General features: G+C 54.1%; 1 protein-coding gene across 1 annotated transcript in view; it reads left to right on the forward strand.

The window, feature by feature from the left end:
* The window catches only part of ABCA3 (ATP binding cassette subfamily A member 3), a 31,624-nt gene that overhangs the window by 6,162 nt on the left and 3,153 nt on the right, over positions 1–22,309 (forward strand). The window contains exons 3-30 of the mRNA XM_021529649.3: positions 1,604–1,868; positions 2,491–2,618; positions 2,707–2,872; positions 4,864–5,123; positions 5,756–5,872; positions 6,392–6,512; positions 7,342–7,515; positions 8,131–8,312; positions 9,413–9,559; positions 9,886–10,015; positions 10,761–10,915; positions 11,670–11,825; positions 12,098–12,308; positions 12,578–12,728; positions 13,664–13,762; positions 13,923–14,115; positions 14,939–15,242; positions 15,721–15,994; positions 16,811–17,015; positions 17,469–17,688; positions 17,918–18,076; positions 18,563–18,735; positions 18,998–19,132; positions 19,256–19,450; positions 20,388–20,575; positions 20,711–20,881; positions 21,286–21,473; positions 21,580–21,653. Of these exons, the coding sequence (XP_021385324.2) occupies positions 1,604–1,868; positions 2,491–2,618; positions 2,707–2,872; positions 4,864–5,123; positions 5,756–5,872; positions 6,392–6,512; positions 7,342–7,515; positions 8,131–8,312; positions 9,413–9,559; positions 9,886–10,015; positions 10,761–10,915; positions 11,670–11,825; positions 12,098–12,308; positions 12,578–12,728; positions 13,664–13,762; positions 13,923–14,115; positions 14,939–15,242; positions 15,721–15,994; positions 16,811–17,015; positions 17,469–17,688; positions 17,918–18,076; positions 18,563–18,735; positions 18,998–19,132; positions 19,256–19,450; positions 20,388–20,575; positions 20,711–20,881; positions 21,286–21,473; positions 21,580–21,653 (4,941 nt within the window). The remainder of the gene's footprint in view (positions 1–1,603; positions 1,869–2,490; positions 2,619–2,706; positions 2,873–4,863; positions 5,124–5,755; positions 5,873–6,391; positions 6,513–7,341; positions 7,516–8,130; positions 8,313–9,412; positions 9,560–9,885; positions 10,016–10,760; positions 10,916–11,669; positions 11,826–12,097; positions 12,309–12,577; positions 12,729–13,663; positions 13,763–13,922; positions 14,116–14,938; positions 15,243–15,720; positions 15,995–16,810; positions 17,016–17,468; positions 17,689–17,917; positions 18,077–18,562; positions 18,736–18,997; positions 19,133–19,255; positions 19,451–20,387; positions 20,576–20,710; positions 20,882–21,285; positions 21,474–21,579; positions 21,654–22,309) is intronic.

Genomic DNA, 22,309 nt, shown 5'->3' on the forward strand with positions numbered 1-22,309 from the left:
GCTGGGCTGCCAGGGCTGCATTATAAACCCATCAGACATCTGCAGCATTCGCTGTTATGAGCATGGCTTTGGGAAAGCTCCTTTTTCCCTGCCTGCTGAAGCTTCTGCCTATGCTGCTGGGGCTGGCTGGGGCTGGAGCAGACTGTTCCTCCCAGGGGAAGCCCCAAGAGGTGTTTTGGGCTTTGGCAGTGGGTGCTGAGAGGCAGGGTAGCTGTAGTCCCCTATCATCTCCTGACAAACTGTCCAAGATCCCATTCACCCTGGCTCCTGCAGGGCTGTCCCTTCCCAGGATGTCCAGGCTGCACTCAGGGCTCCCTACCTGCTCCACTGGAGACTCTGCCCACCTGGGCCTGCCCACTGGCTGCTGGATAAAATCCAGTTGCTGGGACAGCAAAGTTGTGAGACTAAAGCTCTTGGTGCTCCTCTTTACAGCCTGGCAAAGGGGAGGTGCAAAATCCCCAAGTCTTGTGAAGCCCAAATTAGCCAGAGGCCTCAGAAAAGGTTAATGCTGCTGCTGCTGCTCCAGGTACATGCTCTGAGCAGCCAGGAACCCCTGTGGCCAGGGACATCTCTGAGCTGTCACTGCTGTGGCTGAGGCTGAGTGTGCTGTGCTGCTCTTCAGCCTGGCCTGAGGTGAAGGCAGCTCACATTGCAGGAGGAAATCACAGAATCCCAGAATGGCTTAGATTGGAAGGGACCATTCATATTACTGCTCTGCCATGGGCAAGGACACTTTCCTCTGGACCAGGTTGCTCAGAATACCACAGTTCCCCTGGGACACCAGTTTGAAATGCTAATTGTCTTAGGTTGGGTGCTAATGAACCTGTGTTGGTGGGGGGTGTTACTAGCTAGGGGACATTGTGCAGGAGAGATAGCCCTGGGGGAATTGATGGATGAAGGTCCAGAGTGCAGGGCTTGAATTCATTCTCCAGTTGCTTGAATCTCAATTAAAAATAAATTTAAAAAATGAGCCACTCTGTGTAGTGCAATAGCGGCTTGGGTATGCCCATGGGTGTGCTTGCCATGCTGTAGTCCTCCTGTAGCCAGAGGCTCTGCTGGGCCCCATCCTGGGATGCAGATCCTGTGTCCAGCTGCCTGGAGCAACTCAGCTCCAGCAGGAAAAGTCGCACTGGTTCCAGCAGTGCTGCTGCATGTGGCAGAGCTCCAGGGCACAGGGAAGGAGCAAAGGACAAGCTTGGGTCATCCAACCCAGCATCGTGGTGAGGAAGGCTCTGGAGGAGGCTGGTTTGAGCTGGAGCAGTGCTTAGGGGAGGGGACCCCTTGGCTGGAGCATTCTGAAGGATGTGGGAACCAGCATAGTGTCATTCCTGGCCTCTGGAAAAACCCAGGTTGTGAAACCTTGTGGAATGCAAGAATGCTATTGCTCCTTGGTGTTCTCATGGCCTTAACCTCATGACTGTGCTCATCAACTTCTGTGTTTGCGTCTTGTTTTTTCTCTCTTGAGAGAGTGTGTACTATCTATGGGTATGTATCTGTGTATTGATACATACTTATGGTAGGTATCTAGATGTCTGTGCATATATAGATACATGCTATATTTTATATCCTTACCCCATATCTGTATCTTTCCCCCGGGCTGCAGAAGCGGCAGATCCTGGTGACGGTGATCGAGGTGTGCCTGCCGCTGCTCTTCGCCGCCATCCTGATCGCGCTGCGGCACCGCGTGCGCTCCATCAGCCACCCCAACGCCACCCTCTACCCCGCCGAGTCTGTGGATGACCTGCCCAGCTTCTTCTCCTCCCAGCACGCCAGCAGCCCCTGGGAGCTGGCCTATGTCCCCTCCAACAGCAGCGCCGTCCGCAGCATTGCCGAGGCGGTGGAGAGAGCTCTGCCCATCAACATCAGAGGTCAGCAGGGCTGGGGCTGCCCCTTCCACCCCAGAGATTCTTTACTCTGAGCAGCCTGGTCCAGTGGAAGGTATTCCTGCCCATGGCAGGGTCTTGGAACTGGATGATCTTTCATGTCCTTTCCAATCCAAACCATTCTGTGACTGATTCTGAGTCCTCATGCTCCTGGAACACCATTTTTTCCTGAATTTCAAGGCTATAATTTGATGCTTTTTGGGGTTTTTTTCACTAAAATGACAAGATTTGGGGTTGCTTTTTGGTCTCATTTTATTGCAGTTTCCATCTAGAAAAATATCACCCTAAAACAGTTAAAGAAGGTGGCAGCGCTTCCCTGTGAGAGAGTATTTTTGGAAATCTTTTGGCACAGAAAATTTTAGCACTTGCTGTTCCAAAAGGTTAGGATTTTCTGTGGGAAAGCTGACTCCTGCTCTCAAGGAGGAGGAAGAATGTCTGCATGCCCAGGATACAGGGCAGCATCCTGCGTAACTCCCCGGTGTGTGAGAGCAGGCGTGGCGCATCCCTCCTGTCCTGGACCCAGCGATGCTCCTGGGGATGGCTGAGCAGCAGCGCATGGTGCGTTGCTGTGCCCTTTCCCTGCATCTCCCTGTTTCCCCCTCCACAGCTCAGGGCTTCCCCTCGGAGCGGGACTTCGAGGAGTACGTCAGGCTGGACAACCGCTCGGGCAGCGTCCTGGCCGCCGTGGTGTTCCGGCACTGCTTCCCGCAGGGCTCGGCCCCGCTGCCCCTCCAGGTGAGCCAGGGGAAGGTGGGACAGCATCCCCCACCCAGGGGTCACCCAGCTGTCATGGCCATGCCACCCACCTCCGCCCCTCCTGCAGGTGGAGTATGAGCTGCGCTTCAAGTACAGCCCGAGGAACGCTCCGCGCAGCGAGCAGACGGGGCTGAACCCCAACCTGGACCGGGACTGGCACACCGGCTACCTCTTCCCGCTCTTCCAGCTGCCCGGGCCCCGCGAGGCCAAGTTTGCTGATGGGGGCACACCAGGTGGGCACGGCCGAGGATGTGGGGTCGCCTTCCTACCGCACCTGACAGGCTCTCAGCTTTTTAAGAAATAGCTTCATTTAAAAGAAATTATTAAATTCACTTAATTAGAATGAAGGATTGGTTTATATTTATACCGGCATTAAATTTATGTTTGTATAAGGTGAACAATTAAATATTTGTTTATTATAAGCATATATTTATTTTATATAAATATAAGCAATTAAATATTTATATGTATATTAAATTTTAAAAATTTACATATTAATCTTTATTACTATATAAATAGTTAAATGGTTATGCTTTTCTATAGATGTTTATATTCAGATTCATGCATATATAAATAATTCATCAAATAATGACACAATTTTAAATTAATATTTAGATATTAATTAAATATTAACTATAGAGCTTCTTAATATTTATTTATATGTTAATTATAAATAATTATTATTTATAATTTAAAATAATAATTTTATTTTTAAACTTTATTTTGTTGAATTATTTTTCATTACTTAGATGTAATTGGATTATATTTACAATTTTGTCATATTCATTATAGCTATCCTTTATTTAAATTTTATCCTGTGGCTTCATGGACACTGCTTGGCCTCTTGGCACCTCTGCTGAGCAGAGCTGGATAAAAATAAATTTTTATTTGCATGAATCATTTTAAAATTTAATTTTTTTCCCATTTCAATTTTTAATGGAAATTTTATTTCACTATCCAAACTGCCCCATGTTTATTGTACTGCTTAAGTACTTGAAAAGTAAATAGAGCAGTTCTGTGGTTTGCAGTGTTTAAGGGCAGGCAAACCACTAGCAGAGCATGAGCCAGCAGGGACATTGTTGGAGCTGGTGCTGGCTTAGGACTGGATTTTTGGGAACTGCTCCTGTGGTGGCCAAGGGAATATTTCCCTCAGTGGGATTTCTCCCACTGTATTTGATTGCAGTGTCCAGGGGGAGTGAGGGTAAGGAAGTGGGCGAACAGGTTTTGCTTGCAGTGTGTAAATAAAGCAGAGCCCCAGAGTGTTTGCTCAGTACATGAGTTAATATCAAACAAAGTTCCCAATCTCATAATTCCGCTGTTATCTTCTCTCTCTATGGGTCATTTTAGCCAACTTACTTTCAAAATGTTCATCTGGGGTTTTGTAAGAGAATTTAAGTTCCTGTTGAGGTAACATTTGACAGCAATTCCACTTAAAGATAAACTATTTTAAGTTTGTTTTGTTCTCTAAAGCTGTGTCAAGAGCGGTTTAGATTGGATATTAAGAAAAGGCTCTTCCCGCAGAGGGTGCTGGGCACTGCCCAGGCTCCCCAGGGAATGGGCACAGCCCCGAGGCTGCCAGAGCTCCAGGAGGGTTTGGACAGCACTGCCAGGGATGCCCAGGGTAGAATTGTTAGGATGTCTGTGCAGGGCCAGGAGCTGGAGTCAGTGATTCATCCTTGTGGGTCCCTTCCCACTTGGGAGGTGCTGTTGGGAAATTAAAATACTTTCAGTGTTTTCTAATGCACAAAAATTTACGCCACGCATGTGAGTCACACGATTCACATTTTCTGACTACAACCTGTGTAGTATTGTTTATTCTTCCGGTTTACAAAAAGAAAAAGGAGTGAAACACAAGCCTAGTGACTTGTGGTGGTTGATGGTGACAGAGAATCTCCCCATTGAACAGAGTTTTCCTGGCAGCTCCTTCTAAATGATGGTTTTGCAAGAACCTGGTTTGGTGTAGTGGAAGGTTACCCTGCACATGGCAGGATGTCAACAAGATAAGTTTTAAAGTCCCTTCCAACCCAAACCAGCGATTCCATGAATTCGCTGTGGTATCAGTCCTTCCCCGGTCCCCTGTGTCACAGTGATGCTTATATTGCTTTTCCTCTGCACTCCAGTGTTAGTCCCTGTTCCTCTTCCCATGCAACCCTTCCCACAAAGGCTGTTTGTCCCTCTGAACCCCAGCCCCGTCTCTATTCCCGGTGTGGTTCTTGCTGTGCAGGTTATCTCCGGGAGGGATTCCTGGCGGTGCAGCACGCGGTGGACAGGGCCATCATGCAGTACCACGCCAGTGCCAGCTCTGCCAGCCTGCTGGAGAACATCACCGTGGTGGTGCAGCGCTTCCCCTTCCCTGCCTATGTCAACGACCTCTTCCTCCTGGCCATCCAGAACCAGCTGCCCTTGCTGCTCATGCTCAGCTTCACCTACACCTCGCTCAACATCGTCCGTGCCGTCGTCCACGAGAAGGAGAAGAAGCTGAAGGTGAGAGCTGGGATGTGCTCCCCTCCCTCTGCAGCTTTTCCCAATGGATGATGTCTTTAGTTTAGGAGCAAAATCCGTGCTGGGTGTACAGCAGGAGGGGGAGATGGCAGCGGATTAGCAAGCCCTGAGGAAGAATGTTGCTAATCCTGCTGCCATGAGGAGGCTGGATTCTCCTTGCTGTGCAACCCGGGGTGCTGGATCACAGGGATGGTGTTTCTCCTGGGCTGGGAGAGAGGGCAACATGTCTGGGTTCCAAAGTTTGTAGATTCAAGAGTTCAGCCTGTTTGAAGGAAGGTTTTTGCCTTTTGTGCATGTGGTTACAACAGCAGGGCTTGGCTTCCCCCAGGTGTTGGGTGTCCTGGCCTGTGCTGAGTGGCCCTGGTGGCACCACTGGCACCCTGCTCTGGGTTTGGGCCCAGCTCCGCTCTCTGGGAACTCCTGTAGTGGTGGCAGCCCTTGTTTGGGGAGGCTGGGGACACCATGCCATGCTGGTGGCTGGGCAGGACCACTCTGGTGGTGCCTGGGGCTGCCAGCTCTTTGCTTGTGCCACGGGGCAAAGCCACCTGTGCCTTGCCCCAGCTGTGCCTGGAGAGTGTGGGTGCAGCCGTGGGTGACACTGTGTCCTCCCACAGGAGTACATGCACATGATGGGCCTCAGCAACTGGTTGCACTGGAGCGCCTGGTTCCTCATGTTCTTCCTCTTCCTCCTGGTGTCTGTGTTCTTCGTCACTGTGCTCTTCTGTGTCAAGGTGAGCGTCTGTCCCCAGGCCACAAACCCTGTGCTGCCAAGGCAGAGGGATGACAGGGCCACTCTGCCATGGGACTGTCCTGATGTCCTAGGGCTCCTCCAAAGAATTTGGGTATTTGGGTTTCCCAGACTGAAATGGGCAGTGCTGCCCCACAGTTGCACCCATGGCAGGGGTGACTCCCCCCGGAGGAAGGTGGTGATTGGAGCCCAGGGACACGGCATGCAGAGCAGGACCACCCTGCTCCCACAGCCTCTGCAGGGCCTTGAGCTCTCCCCTCTGCAGGTGCCCACCCAGGGGAAGCAGGAGGGGGCTGTCTGCGTGTTGGCCAGGGTGTCCCCTGCCCTGCAGGCTGCATCCCACGAGGGCAATCTGTATTTCCTCCCTCTGGAGTGGTCTGGGAGTTTAGGGGTGTTCTCACCCATCTCAGTTTGTCTCCATCACTTGGACAACATCAGGTCTGTGCTGCTAAAGCCACGGCTGCCTCCAGCAGCTCTGGGCTTCACAAGATTTTCTTGGCAGGTGAGCGAACAGGGAGCGGTGCTCACCAACAGTGACCCCACCCTGGTGTTCACCTTCCTCGCCATCTTCTCCATCTCCTCCATCTCCTTCAACTTCATGGTGAGCACCTTCTTCTCACGAGGTGAGTCCCCCCACGCTGCCTCCTTTTGTTACTGACCACTTTGACTTGTGGAGGAGGCATTTCTTCCCATTTTTGGCTGCATTTTCTACACAGTGTGTGGCAAGGGATGTGGGTACTGTTGCTTCCCAAACCAGAGCAAGTCCAAGGGCTGGAGCCCCTCTACTCTGGAGACAAGCTGGAAAAGCTGGAGGTGTTCACCTGGAGAGAAGGCTCCAGGGAGAACTCAGAGCCCCTTCCAGGACCTAAAGGGGCTCCAGGAGAGCTGGGGAGGGACTTGAGACAAGGGCCTGGAGGGACAGGACAAGGGGGAATGGTTTCCTACTGCCAGAGGGCAGGGATGGATGGGATATTGGGAAGGAATTGTTCCCTGTGAGGGTGGGGAGGCCCTGGCACAGGGTGCCCAGAGAAGCTGTGGCTGCCTCATTCCTGGCAGTGTTCAAGATCAGGCTGGATAGGGTTTGGAGCAACCTGGGGTAGTGGAAGGTGTCCATGCCCATGGCAGGGGGTGGAGTGAGATGGTCTTTAATGTTCCTTCCAACCCAGACCGTTCCCTGGTACTATGACCAGCTCATGTCTTAGGGCCTCATCTGGCTGGCTTGACCCCAGATTCTGCTCTGGGATGGGTGGGGGGCTTCTGCAGTTGCCCTCCATGGGGTTGGGGTTGGGGTCAGGCTTCTGCCTTGCTGTGGGGTGTGGGCGTGTCCTTGTCCTGCCCCCACATAACTGCGCTTTGTGCACAAATCTGGAATGTCCCTGGGTGGGAAGCTGGTGAGGAGTGTGGGTGGCATCACCCTGACGTTCTCCCTCCTGCTTTTCCCTGTGCTGGCAGCAAACGTTGCAGCTGCCGCTGGCGGCTTCCTCTACTTCTTCTCCTACATCCCCTACTTCTTCATCTCGCCACGCTACGACCTGATGTCCCACAGCCAGAAGCTGGCATCCTGCCTCATCTCCAATGTGGCCATGGCCATGGGGGCTCAGCTCATCGGCATGTTTGAAGGGAAAGGTGAGCAGGACCATCTGTTCCTCGGGAGAGGAGCATCCCCTTCCTGTCAGCCTGATTTTGTGGTGGGGTGGGACTGGTTTGGTGAAGAGACATTGGAGAGAAGAAGCAATTTCCTTCTTCTTACTAGAGCTGATTGCTGCCATGCCAGGGCTCTCCAAACTTGTGCCTATGCTCCTGGGCTGTGCAAAATGCCACCCTCACTTCAATTACCAAAGGAATTCTGTTCTAATGGATGGGAACCATTGTGTTTCCTCCTTCACAATATATATCCTTAATTTCTTTAATTTAAAAGAGTCTGTTGTTGGTTCCATGCAGAACCATGCATTTACTAGGTGTGGCAGTAGCTCGGTGGCTGTAATGATTGGAGGGGTGATGCTGGAGAAGGGATTGTTTCTTCCCAGGCAGTGGCAGAGAATGGCATGGAGGGATCATCGTGGGGTGGGGAGCCTCGAGGTGCCAATGCCTCTTTTCCCTCCATCTGCAGAGGACCATAGGGCTGTGCAGATGCTCCTGATTAGGGAGCGGTGAGCTGGCAGAGGGGCTGCTCTCTGCCAGTCCTGGAGAAGATGATCCTCCTGGGGATACAGAGATAGCAGTGTCCCATGTGCCTTGCAGGGACTGGCATCCAGTGGAGGGACCTCATGAAGCCTGTCAGCGTGGATGACAACTTCACCTTGGCCCATGTGCTGGGGATGCTGCTCCTGGACTCGGTGCTGTATGGCGTGGTGGCCTGGTACGTGGAGGCCGTGTTCCCCGGGGAGTACGGTGTGCCACAGCCCTGGTACTTCTTCCTCACGGTGAGCACTGCTTGCACCCCTTCCCTGGGCTTGAGGGGCATCACTTGGGACAGTCACCACTTCTGTGCCGTGCAGTAGGCCAGTTTGATGGGTGAGGGTGGCACCACCTGGCCTCCAAAACCATGGCGTCTGCAGCATGTCCTCACTAAAGGCTGATGCAGCTGTAGCTTTTTGCTGTGGATGAAGGTCGTCTTGGCTTTAAAGCTCTCTCCCAGCACTTCCTGGCATGCAGGGTGTTCTTAAATGTCTCCAGGCACAAGCAAAAGTATTAGAGAGAATCCCCAGGTGGAAGCAACCAAATCCAGCTATTTGACACCTGTGTCCCACTGCCAGACGCCACGTGCCAGGGGGTGGGTGACAGCTGTCACCCCCTCAGCTGAGCCACCCTCGCTCAGCCAAGCCAAACACTTGGCGTCACCCTCTGCAGCTGCACGGCTGCAGACAGAATATATTCTGTTTGGAGATGGATCCTTTGTTATTTGATAGAGAGGCTTTTCCTTCTCCCTTCCAAATTCCTCATCTCAGAGTGGTTTCACTCCAGCATCTCACTCCCTCTTGCAGTCAGACCAGGGAAACAGAGATGCAGCCATTGACAAAAGCTGGTTTTGCATCCAGGAGTTATTGAATTGTTATTCCCACTGGGATTTAAGGTCCCAAAACTTAGTTTTATTTCTAGAGAGCCATGTCAGTAAAAAGGGGCTGTAAATGCAGCAGCTGGACCCCAGGCTGTATTTAGTGTTTCTCAGGGGTTTTGGAGGGGGTGGTCATCCATGGGTTCTCCTGGGCAGGATGATTCTGCCTGAGTGATTTTACTTCTCAGTGGAATTTCTTCCTGGAGATGAAGATGCAGAAAAGCTGCTGTGTAAGCATAGGCAGTCCTGCTGTAAGGGAGAGATGGGGGAAGGCAGGAGGACAGGAGGAGCTGTTCCACTGTGTCAGCCCTGCCTGCTGAAAATGTTCTGGTTGGTAACTCCCAGGCCAAGGAGAGCAGTCTGGGAGATCCTTGGGAGGTGTCTGTGGGAGGAGGAGAGTGGCCAAGGCTGGGATAGAGAGATGGGCTCTGCCTGTGCCTGATTTCTGTCTTCCCCTTCCTCCATCAGCCCTCGTACTGGTGCGGGCGGCCCAGGACTGTTGTGGGGAAAGAGAAGGAGGAGGAGGAGGACCCTGAGAAAGCCCTGAAGAGTCAGTACATTGAGGAGGAACCAGCTGACCTCGTGTCAGGCATCAAAATAAAGCACCTGTCCAAGGTACTGACTGCTCAGCAGAGCACAAACACACCATAACGTTGGTTTTGTAAAATCGATTGCCTGCAGGCAGCTTCTGTATCCTTGTGCTGCCCTGGGGCTGGGTATGGCTCTTCCCCAGAGCTGGCTGCATTTTGTGGTGGGATGAAGTGCTGCATACTTAGAGATGCAGTGATATCTGTACTTAACTTGTTGACATCTGAATTTAACCTGAATTAGACCTGTTGTCTCCTGGTAACACCCCCTGAGCATCCCAGGCTTTGCCTGCTGGATAGAACTGAGGCACTTGCCTGAAGCACAGCACCAATTCATGGACTTGATCTCCACAGGTCTTCAAAGTGGGAAACAAGACAAAAGAGGCAGTGAAAGACCTGACAGTGAACATGTACGAGGGGCAGATCACTGTCCTGTTGGGACACAATGGTGCTGGGAAGACCACCACTCTGTCCATGCTCACAGGTAGGAGTATCCTGCTGCAGGAACTGATGGCTTTACCCTCAAAGAAGAGCAAGACCCTGTCTCTGAGGGCAGGGAGGGGTTTTTGATCTTCCTTGGAGCACCTTCAGTTTCCTAAGCTATTGGCTAGGAGTTCCCAGGTAGTGAGAGGGAGATGGAAGGAGCATGGGGGTGTCCCTGGTCAGCACTCCACAAGAGTGGGATCAGCCAGTGGGTGAAATGACAGCCAGGTTTTGTGCTGGAGAGCTGTGAGAAGAGACTGGACCTGCTGTAGGGTTGCTCTCTGTAGGCTTTGCCATGGTAACACAGATAAGGTGGAACTGGTGTTTGTCATTCTTGATCTACTGGGCTCCAGGATACCTATTTTGGCAGGATGGACACAGTGACCTTTGATGGTCTTCTGCTGTTCTCTATTGCTCCGAGCTGCTCCTGGCAACTCAGGAGGCTCACGGGACATTCCTGGAACTCTGCCCTGGCCCTGCCTGGCTCTCTGCAAGGCTCAGAACCATGTTTGACCTGCCTGTTCCTCTCCTTTCTGCACTGGTGGCCCTGTTCCCACCTATGGGTACCCTGCAGCCCATCCTGTGGGCAGGAGGAAGCTGTTGTATCCCAGCCTGAGCACGAGACAAACTTGCTCTGCTTTTTGGCAGAAAGCTGGCAGGGGGGGATGCTCATCAGGACCCTCCACATTTCCACTGGCTCTTTGCCACTGAGGCCACCCTGAGCTGCTGTGTGCTGCTCCCCACAGGTCTGCACTCCCCGACAAGCGGGCAGGCCTACATCAATGGCTACGAGATCTCGCAGGACATGGTCCTGATCCGCCGCAGCCTGGGGCTGTGTCCCCAGCACGACGTCCTCTTCGACAGCATGACAGTGGAAGAGCACCTCCACTTCTACGCAGGGGTGAGCCTGGCACTGTGCAGGGAGACAGCCCTGGGGGAGGCACCTGGGCTCCTGGAGGTGGGGAAGTGTGGTGAGATATATCAAGTGGGTCCAAAAATGGTCAGAGGGTGGAACACCTCTGCTCTAGGGCCAGGCTGGGAGAGCTGGGGGTGTTCACCTGGAGAAGAGAAGGCTCCGGGGTGACCTTGGAGCCTCTTGCAGTGACTACAGGGGTTCCAGGAGATGGATTTTGGATAAGGGCCTGGAATGACAAGACAAAAAGGAATGGTTTCACATTGAATGCAAGGTTAAATGGGATATACTGAAGAAATTCTTCCCTGTAAGGGTAATGAGGCCCTGGCACAGGTTACCTGGAGAAGCTTTGGCTGCCTCTGGATCCCTGGAAGTGTCCAAGGCCGGGTTGGCCAGGGCTTGGAGCACCCTGGGATAGTGGAAGATGTCCCTGCCCATGACAGGGCGGTTGGCCTAAATGATCTTTAAGGACCCTTCCAACCGAAGCTATTCTGTGATTCCATGATAAGCAGAACAGCCCTTGCATCCTCTTCCCACCTCATCTGCAGGCTGGTGGAGGAGTGGAGAGTCTCAGATAGCACAACTCCATGCAACCACTCCCAGCAGCTGTGCCAGCTCCTGCAGGGGTGGGCAGGGATCCATCTCTGCTTCCCCACTTTCCTGTCTGTGTATGGAGTACGGAGTTTGGTGGGGTTCGGCAGCCATGCAGGTGAGCTCATCCCTCTCTTCCCATGTCTGGCAGCTGAAGGGATACCCAGCCTCCAAGTGTCCTGAGGAGATCAGCCACATCCTGAGGATCCTCGGCCTGGAGGACAAGCGCCGTTCCCTGAGCAAGGCTCTCTCCGGGGGCATGAAGCGCAAGCTGTCCATCGGCATTGCCCTCATCGGGGACTCCAAGGCAGGTGGCTTTGCTGGGGCCAGGGCAGGTCCTTGGGGTGGCTCTGAGGCTGTTCCTCGTCTGTGGTGAGCCAGTGGAAGAAACAAGGACAGCAGCGAGCAAGCAGGAGCATCCCCACTCTGAGGATCATGTCCTGAGGCTCTGCTGTCTGGTAGCTGCTCCCCAGATCATTGCTGTGAGGCCAAGGCTCCTCCTGGGCTCTGAGGTTGTCCCTTCCTGTGCTGCTGGGCCTCCCTCAGCCCTTTCTGACCTGTTTTATCTCCTGGGTGCAGGTGGTGATGCTAGATGAGCCGACGTCGGGGATGGACCCAGCCTCCCGCAGAGCCACGTGGGATCTTCTGCAGCAGCAGAGGAGCAACAGAACCATCCTGCTGACCACTCACTTCATGGACGAGGCAGACCTGCTGGGGGACCGCATAGCCATCATGGCCAAGGGCGAGCTGCAGTGCTGCGGCTCCTCGCTCTTCCTCAAGCGCAAATACGGTACGGGAGCAGAGAGCAGAGCAGGCTGTGCTCCGTGTCTTCTCCTGGCCAGGGAGGAGCAGGAGGGGTAGAGAGAGCAGGGAGGGGATCCATTGCTCCTTGCCTGATGGCTGGTTGCTCCCCATCCTGCTGTTCAGCCTCTCCTGGGGCCCATCCCCATATTTGCTCTTGCATCGTGTCCATGTCTGGTGCATCCCTCTCTGTTCCAGCCCCCTGCCCAGGCTGGGCTGGGACTGACCCTGCTCTCCCTTCTCTTGTGGCTCCCCCAGGGGCAGGATATCACATGGTGATGGTGAAGGAGCCCTACTGCAACCTGGGGGAGATCTCCCGCCTCATCTGCCAGTACGTGCCCAATGCCACCATGGAGAGTAATGCCGGGGCAGAGCTGTCCTTTATCCTGCCCAAGGAAAGCACACACAGGTAATGACATTGTCCTCTGTTGCCCCTCCTTGGGGGGTCCCCTTGCCCTCACACACTGTCTCACAGGCTTGCTGGAAGGGGGAGCTGCTCCCTGAATCAGCACTGGCCATGGAAAATGGGATTCAGTTCCTCCTGTAGTGCTGAGGGTGGCACACATGAGGCAGGATGTTCTGGCTCTGAAATCGGATCTGTGGACCCAGGAGGTCAGGGGAGCTGATTGTCTCCATCTGCTCTGTTCTCTTGAGACCCTTCCTGCATCGCTCCTCCCAGTCTGGAGGCACCAGCAGGAGGATGTGGAGCTCCTGGCACAAGTCCATGGAGGCCAAGAGCTGGAGCCTCTCTGTTTTGGACCCAGGCTGGGAGAGCTGGGGGTGCTCCCCTGGAGAGGAGAAGCTCCAGGGAGAGCTCAGAGTCCTGCCAGGGCCTAAAGGGGCTCCAGGAGAGCTGGAGAGGGACTGGGGACAGGACAAGGGAGAATGCTTCCCACTGGCAGAGGGCAGGGATAGATGGGATATTGGGAAAGAATTCTTGACTGTGAGGGTGGGCAGGCCCTGGCACAGGGTGCCCAGAGAAGCTGTGGCTGCCCCTGGATCCCTGGAAATGTCCAAGGCCAAACTGAATGTAGTTTGGAGCACTCAGGGATAGTGAAAGTTGTCCCTGCCCATGGTACGGGGTGGAATGAGATGGTCAGTAAGGTTCATTCCAAACTCAAACCCTGTTGTGTTTCCATGATTGTGTGATCACTGAGGCACAAACGAACAGCCAGTGGAGGCCAAAATCTGCTCTTGGGGACAGGGGTGTGCTCAATACCACAGGTCGCCCTGGGGTTGGATGCAAGACTCCAGGCAGCTGCAGGACTGATGCCCAGAGGGTCTTTACCCCTGAGTGCCCCCTCCCACGAGTGTCAGTGTCTGATGTCTCCCTTCTCTGCTCAGGTTTGAGGCCCTGTTCACAGAGCTGGAGCAGAGGCGGGAGGAGCTGGGCATTGCCAGCTATGGCGCCTCGGTCACCACCATGGAGGAGGTGTTCCTCAGGTAGGTAGAGGGGTGGCCAGTGCCCGTGTGCTTTGGTGATGTCCAGCACTGCCCTCTGGGGCACTTGTTGGCTTTGGTCTCTTGGCTTTGGCTTCCCCAGCTCAGAACAGCTGTATCCTGCCTGCATCTGTTTCATCACCCGCTTTCCCCCCTGGCACAGGGTTGGGAAGCTCGTGGACTCCAGCATGGATATCCAGGCCATCCAGCTGCCTGCCCTGCAGTACCAGCACGAGAGACGCTCCAACGACTGGGCCGTGGATGACTCCAGCAGCCTGAGCGGCATGACGGACATGACGGATGACAGCGGGGCGCTCATTACTGAAGACTGCTCCAGCATCAAGCTCAACACCGGGGTGAGTGCTGGGGGTCAGTGCAGCAGGAACGGGGAGGGGACATGTGAAGGGAGGGGTTTGAAGTAGGTGGAGCCTCCCCCAGGGTTGCTCTTGTTGTGTGTGGTTTGGAACACTGAATTGAAGTTCAAGTTGGAATCTGCATTGTTAAGACAAATGATTTTAATGGTTAGTAGGGTTACTTTTCATGTTAATCTTGGGATCTGAGTTGCTCTTTGAGGTGATCTAATGTGGTTTTCCACCTGCCATTTTTCCATCATTGGGGTTTTCCAGAAGGAAGATGAGAAAATCCATCTTCCTTCCCACACTAGGCTTGTGTTTCACTTCCCTGGCAGCCCTTCATGCCCTGCTGCTTCAGCACCTGTGATCAATATCCCTTGTCTTCTCAAGGGCACATCTCAAAGGCAGAGGGGAAGGAGGATGTTTCTGGGTTTGAAAAGCACAGAGGGTGTTTGCAAGGGCTGGGCTAGACACTCGCAGGTGCTCATCCGGTTGCTCTGGCTGACACCTGCCCTGTAGTAATCCTCTTTGGGAGCCTCAGCTGCTGGGAGGTGGAGGAAGGTAAAGATCATGGCTAAAGCTGCTTTTAACACCTGAGATCTCAAAGTGACTGTGACTCGTTCAGAAGCCATGGAGTTGGATGAGCTGGAGCTGGGCGGCTGCCCCGCTAATCCCTTGATAGGCTTAGCTGGAGAGGAGGCTCTGCTGCGGGCTGGCAGGTGCACAAAGGATGGCAGTGGTTTGGGGTCATCTTCCACATCAGCTGCATGGGGTGACACGTGCAGAGCTGGCAGGGCTCACCATCACCTGGCCTCTCCCCTCGCAGTTCTACCTGTGCTGCCAGCAGTTCTACGCCATGTTCATGAAGCGGGCCATGTACAGCTGGCGCAACTGGAAGATGGTGGCGGCGCAGTTCCTCGTGCCTCTGATCTTCACTGCCTTCGCCCTCATCGTGGCCAAGACCTTCCCGGGCCCGCGGGACTCGTCCCAGCTGCGGCTGACGCTGGAGCCCTACGGCCAGACCATCGTGCCTTTCTCGGTGTCGGGCGCCGCGGGGCTGCCGCAGCGGCTGGCGGAGCAGTACACGGAGCTGCTGGATGCCCAGCGTCAGTCAGCGCTGGAGGTGCTGGGTGAGGGCTCAGGGAGCACCCCTGGCGCAGGTGGTGCCTGACAGGGTGTCCAAAGGCCACTGGTGGGAGTGGTTTAGGTCCCAGCTGCGGTGTAGCTGATGCTTTCTTGCTCGGGAGTGTGGTATCATTGGCAGGACCTCTCCTCACCTGAGCAGAGCTGTCTTCTCCATAACTCCGTGTTTGTGGCCACTGGAACAGGCCCCGCAGGGAATGGTCATGGCCCCAGTGCTCCCAGAGCTCAACAAGCTTTGGACAGTGTTCTCAGGCGGGATTATTGTGGTGTCCTGTGCAGGGCCAGGAGTTGAACTTGATGATCCTTGTGGGTCCTTTTCAACTCAGGAGATTCTATGGATGTGTGTTTCTCTGATCAGGACTAGGGTGGGCCACCAGGGCTGAGTCTGCTTGGGATCTTTTCCAGTTGGCCTCAGTTAGCTCTGGTGTGATGGAGCCTGCCTGTAACAGCAGTGGTGTTTGGCAGGTGGGCTGGAGGAGTACCTCATCTCCCGAGCCTTGGAGGAAGGAGGAGCCTTCAACGAGCACTACATTGCAGCTGCCTCCTTCGAGGGCACCGGGAACCGCACGCTGGTCACGGCGCTCTTCAACAACCAGGCCTACCACTCCCCGGCCACCGCCCTGATGCTGGCCGACAACGCTGTCCTCAGGGTGCTGGCAGGCCCCAACGCCTCCATCACCGTCACCAACTACCCCCAGCCCCGCAACATCACCGAGAAGGCCAAGGACCAGCTCATGGAGTACGTGTGGTGATGGCACAGGCTCGCTCTCCTGCTAGGGCTCCCACGGGTGCAGGTTGCCTTGCTTGTGCTGGGGTCAGTGGAGAAGCCAGGCTGGAGCTTCTTAGACCCAAATGTAGCTGTGATTGCACTCAGGGAGTCTGTGTAGCAAAGCTGTGGAGATGACTTCCCTGCTGAGCCTGTCAGCCACGTCACCACATCTACATCTCAGGTTGGCTGCTCCCCTCAAGATACTGGATGGGGTTAGTTTCTCCTGGGTGCTCGTAGCAGGGGAGGCCATGTGGCCATGCTCTTTACAAAACCCCACATCCATGGCCAGAGGGGCCATGTCTGGGACTTCACTGAGGCAGGCTGGAGGTTTGTGGTGTGCAGGGTGGGCTGTGCCTGGGGGATGGTTGTCTCCCTTGAGTGTTTCTTCAGCATGTTGGCAAAGTGTAGCCTCTTCAAGAAGCCCGGTGTGGGTGTGCTGGCCATAGCTTTCTCAAGAGTGGCAGCAGAGAGGCAGGTGCTCTGCTCTCTGTGACCAGAGACAGGACCCAAAGGAATGGCTGAAGCTGTGTCAGGGGAGGGTTAAGTTGAAAATCAAGAAAAGTTTCTTCCACCAAAGAATGTTGGGGCACTGCCCAGGCTCCCCGGGGAATGGTCATGGTCTCAGGGATGCCCAGGGTGGGATTGTTGTGATGTCTGTACAGGGCCAGGAGCTGGACTGGATGATCCCTGTGGGTCTAACTGAGACTATTCTATGCTGTCCCTGTGTACCCTCAGCATTGGTTTGCTGAGGTGTCCCTGCCCTAATGTGTCCCCCTGTCCCCACAGAGGCCAGACTGGGTTTGCCATTGCTATCAACCTGCTGTATGGAATGGCCTCGCTCGCCAGCACCTTCGCGCTGCTGCTGGTCAGCGAACGCGCCATCAAGGCCAAGCACGTCCAGTTCGTCAGCGGCGTTTATGTGGTCAACTTCTGGCTTTCTGCCCTGCTCTGGGACATCATCAACTTCCTCATCCCTTGTGCTCTGATGTTGGTGAGCCACCCCTGGCACCCCAGTGCCTTCCTCATTGGTGGGAGTGCTGGGCGCTGCTCCTCTGGGATGTGTGTGGGTGCAGGGAGAAGGACAAGGTCACTGGCATTGTCTTTGTAGAAAGGACCTGCAAGAAAGCTGTGCCTTGGTCCCGCTGGGAGCTGGACCATGGCCAACCAGCTGGGGCAGTGTCCTCTGGCAGCTGAACACTGCTGTTGGGACTAGAAAATACTAAATCCATGGGATCTTGGAGAGGAATTCCTCAGATCTACCCTTCTGCATCTCAGTCTGCAGAAGGGGCCTCCCCTGGGGACAGCCATGGGCTGCTGGTAGGACCCGTCTATGAGGAGCTGTCAGGGTCAGTGCAGTGCTGATATTACCCTGGGCCACTGGGAGAAGGAGACATCACCTGAGGTCAAGCCAAATGTGCCTTCTCCCCACATTGCTGTGCCCCAGGTGATATTCCAAGCCTTCAACGTGCAAGCCTTCACCCAGGACAGCCACCTCGTTGATGTGATGCTGATCTTCCTCCTTTATGGCTGGGCCATCATTCCCCTCATGTACCTCCTCAGCTTCTTCTTCTCGGTAGCAGCCACAGCCTACACCCGTCTCACCATCTTCAACATCCTCTCGGGCACCGCCACCTTCCTCGCTGTCACCATCATGAGCATCCCAGGTGGGTCACTGCCCTCTGTACCTGCCCAGCCATCACCAACAAGGTCCAGCCCCCAGGGGGGCTCTCTGATCCCAGAGCTGGCCCACAATAGCCATAAAACACTACAAAGGTTCATTCTCACTCATTAAATGTGACTAAATATTTGGTTTCCCTCTAAACGTGGCAGTAGCGGGGTTTTTTCTCCCAAACCAGCAGTCTCTAATCCATTGATCCACCTGTTCTCTTTCAGAGCTGGGCTTAGTGGATCTCTCCAAAACCCTGGATAAAGTTTTTCTCATCTTACCCAATTACTGCTTGGGCCAGTGCATCAGTGACTTCTACCAGAACTACGAGTTCATTCAGTTCTGCACCTCCTCTGTTGAAGCCATCTTCATCTGCAAGGCCTTCAGTGAGTCTCTACATCCTCACCTGGCCAACCTCCACAGCATCACTGGGGGGTTGTGTGGGGTGGGTGGTAGAACTGGGCAGTGTCATGGGGCCTCTGCCTGGGCAGTAGCTGCAGGTATCATTTTAGAGCAAAAACTGGGCAGCATATTACAGCATACATAGGAAAACATTCCTTAACTGGACCACTTTACTCATGATTTGGAAGAAAAATGTGTGCTAGGGGAAGTTTCAAAGATGAGTAAAGAAATCCCAATCCAAAGATTTGTGTCCTCTGCCTGCCTCCACTGGGCAAGCAGAGGACACAAGAAGATGCTGCCAGATTCACTCCAGACCCAAATCCTCCTGTGGGAATCATTGGAAAGAGCTGTGGGCATGGGGCCAGTGTGGCAAAGCTTTGGGTTCACAGCCTTCTCTGGAGTTTATCTGCTTATTTGCCCCTCCCCAGAGTATGGATTGATCCTGGAGTTGATTTTGTTCCATCTTTCAGATATCAGTTATCAGATGAACTACTTTTCCTGGGAGACCCCTGGGATTGGGCGGTACCTGACCTCCTTGGCCATCCAGGGTTTCTCCTTCCTCTTCCTCCTCTTCCTCATTGAGGCAAACCTGCTCTGGAGACTGAGAACTCTGGTCTGTGGCATCTGCAGGCGGCGGAAATGGGTGAGTGAAGCACGTGGGAGGGAGCTGCACCCTCCAAGCCCAGCTCAGGATTCCCTGGGAGCTGGGCTTGGAGGGCACCTAAATCCTCATCACCTAAATCCTCTTCCCAGGGAGCATCCCTGGAGCTTGGAGGAGCCAATCCTGTTAAGTGTATGGATTGGCAAAGGGAGTGAGGCATCCCCTGCCAGGGCTGGGGACACTGGAGGAGCCCATTCATCCCCCAGCAGCCAGGTGACGCAGTGTCTCTTCCCCCTGTGTTCAGGTGGCCCTGCTGAACAGGGTGTCTGTGCTGCCAGAGGACAGGGACGTGGCAGATGAGAGGAAGAAGGTCTTGGAGTCACCACCAGAACTGCTGTCATCTCTCAGCAGCCCTCTGGTCATCAAGGAGCTCACCAAGGTGGGCGAGTTGACCTGAGTATCCTGCTGCCATCTGAGCCGTGTCCTCTGGGGCTGGCAAAGCCACCGCCGCCTTGATGTGCCATCGGGTACTGACACGTGGCTCGTGTGTGCTCTGCTCCAGGTCTATGACAGCCGGGAGTCCCTGCTGGCAGTGGACAGGATCTCCTTGGCCGTCAGCAAGGGGGAGTGCTTTGGTCTCCTTGGCTTCAACGGAGCGGGCAAAACCACCACCTTCAAGATGCTGACGGGTGACGAGAGCATCACATCGGGGGACGCCTTTGTGGATGGCCACAGCATTCTGGCCAACATCAAGAAGGTACCCAAGGCTGCAAGGGGCAAGGGTGGTGTTGCAGACCATCCTGTATTTGGCTGGGCTGAGCCACGTTGCAGGTGCCTCCAAGAGGAGATAGCTGCAGTTCCAGAGGCAGAGACAGTATCCCGGGGACATTGTGTCCTTGGCTGGCTCAGCTGTCCATTATCTGGCCATGTGGAAGCAGTCTCCACTGGGATTACAGATATGATAGAAATGGAAGCCAAACCTGGTGAGGGTAGCAAACACTTCATCAAAGGGTTTTTATCTCCATAGTTGGAAATGTGGAAAATATTTAAAGATAGTGTCTAAAATGAGTGTATCAAACCTTTCCAGACCTCTGCTAGGGTTGTCCTTGCTGGGAATTGCCCACTCCCTTTGGAAGGGGAAGAGATGGGCAGGGGTTAGGCTTTCGGTCCAGTTCTTCCTCTACCACTGTCCCAGATATCACAGAATATTCTGATTTGGGAGGGGCTCAAAAGGACCATCAACTCCAACTCTTAAGTGAATAGGGATCACGGACAAGTTCAGACATGAAGAACATTCCTTGAGAGCATACCCCAAATTGATTCCTTCCCTGAAACCGCCTTCTCTCATGCTCTTGTCCCTGGAAGCAACAAGGACATGGGGGAAGGTACCAGCCTCCACAGCGCTTTCCTTCTGAGAGCCTGGGCATCCCAAAATGGTCCCTCACAGCGAGGAACCAGCTTGGCAGAGGCATTGAGAGCCCACCCAGTCGCTGTCCAGAGACACATCTGTCCATCCATGTCAGCCCAGCTGAAATGCTCCGGGGGGCATTTCCCTCTCATTCCACCCATGGTTGCCATCACTCTGAGGCAAACCTCAGAGAGGAGCAGCAAAGCCAAGCCAGGCACCTGCGGGTGCTCGGGTACCTGCGGCTCGGAGCCCCGGGCTGATGGCCACGCGCTCCTCTCGGCCCAAGGTGCAGCAGCGGATCGGGTACTGCCCGCAGTTCGACGCCCTCCTGGAGCACATGACGGGGCGCGAGACGCTGAGCATGTACGCGCGCCTGCGCGGCATCCCCGAGCGCTACATCGGCAGCTGCGTGGAGAACATGCTGCGGGGGCTGCTCCTGGAGCCGCACGCCGACAAGCTCGTCAGGACCTACAGGTGAGAGCAGGCGTGGGCACACCGCCGCCCCTCACTGGCTCTCTCCCCATTCCTCGCTCCCGTTTGCAGCTGAAGGTTCAGCTGGATGGAAACTTGGTCGTTTCCAACCTTAAGGATTCTGTGGTTCCTTCGCAGCGGTGGGAACAAGCGGAAGCTGAGTGCTGGCATTGCCCTCATCGGTGGCCCCCCTGTGATCTTCCTGGACGAGCCCTCCACTGGCATGGACCCCGTGGCCCGGCGCTTGCTCTGGGACGCAGTGACACGGACACGGGAGTGTGGCAAATCCATCATCTTTACCTCTCACAGGTGACACTTACCTGGATAGGTCTTAGCATGAGAGATCAGGGACAGTGGTGGGATCCAAGGGATGGGACACATCTCCAGGGCCTGGTGGGTGGGCATACACTGCCTGCAGCCAGTGGCTGGCTTTACCCAAATCTCCCTCCTCTAAGAGTCCAGAGAGAAAGGAATACACCTCCAGCCACTTCCCAGAAGCTTCTGCTTCTTGTCCTGGTGCTTACGTGCCCAGAGAAGCTGTGGCTGCCCCATTCCTGGAAGCATTCAGGGGCATGCTGGACAGGGTTTGGAGCAGCCTGTTCTGGTGGAAGGTGTCTGTGCCCATGGCAGGGGGTGGAACAAGGTGGGCTTTAAGGTTCCTTCCAACCCAGACCGTCCTGGGATTCTCTGAACGAGTCCTCTCCTCCCTGCAGCATGGAGGAGTGCGAGGCGCTGTGCACACGATTGGCCATCATGGTGAACGGGCAGTTCAAGTGCCTGGGCAGCCCCCAGCACCTCAAAAGCAAGTTTGGTAGTGGATACACCTTGCTGGCCAAAACCCGGAGTGAGGAGGAGGGTGAGCTGCAGGCCTTCAAGGCCTTCGTGGAGAAGACTTTCCCAGGTACCGTGAGCTGCTGGAGTGGTTGCTCCTGGAACAGGGGCAGGGTGCTGGGTGTGAACTTCAGCACCTTCCCTAACACAGAGCCTCTCCCTGCTCAATTCCCCAGGCAGTGTCCTGAAGCACGAGCACCAGGGCATGGTGCATTACCACTTGACCAACAAGAACCTCAGCTGGGCACAGGTAAGAGGGCACTGAGAACCCTTCTGCCCCTTCCCATGTTCTTGTGCTTTGCTTTTGGTGGTGCATCCTCCCCATGCTGCATTACACTGTGGGAATGTGGCATGGCTGGGCATGACTTCCCTGTGCTGGCACCTCCCTGCTCCTGCCCCTCAGCTCCAGGAACCCCTTGGCAGTGGCTTCAGATGGTGCCACATAGGCACCATGTGGTCCCACCGGGCTGTGGGTGGTGGCTTTCCCCAGCCACTGATCCAGAGGGATCCTAGCTCAGGGACACCAATCCATAAAAACCCACAGTATAGATACAGTATGTAACCCTCTGCATACAGTATACAGAGTTATGTATAGAGTATACCTAGTATATCTCTCTGTATATACTGTCTACATGTACATTATCTATATGTAAATACATGTATACTATAGAGATATTCATAGTGTACACATAGTTCTTATATGCGATATCTGAGTGTATATATATATTTATATATCTGTACATTACATGCACTGGATGTAGTGTATATCATATACTGTATATTGTAAATATACAGTATATAATATATACTTGATAGTGTATGTGGTATTGGTAATACTCTATACAGATTATATACTCTGGAGTATATATTCTTTATATCAAGTAGTATATAGAATATATATAGAGA

The sequence above is a fragment of the Lonchura striata genome, chromosome 16 (assembly GCF_046129695.1).
Source record: "Lonchura striata isolate bLonStr1 chromosome 16, bLonStr1.mat, whole genome shotgun sequence".
NCBI classification, from domain to species: Eukaryota; Metazoa; Chordata; class Aves; order Passeriformes; family Estrildidae; genus Lonchura; species Lonchura striata.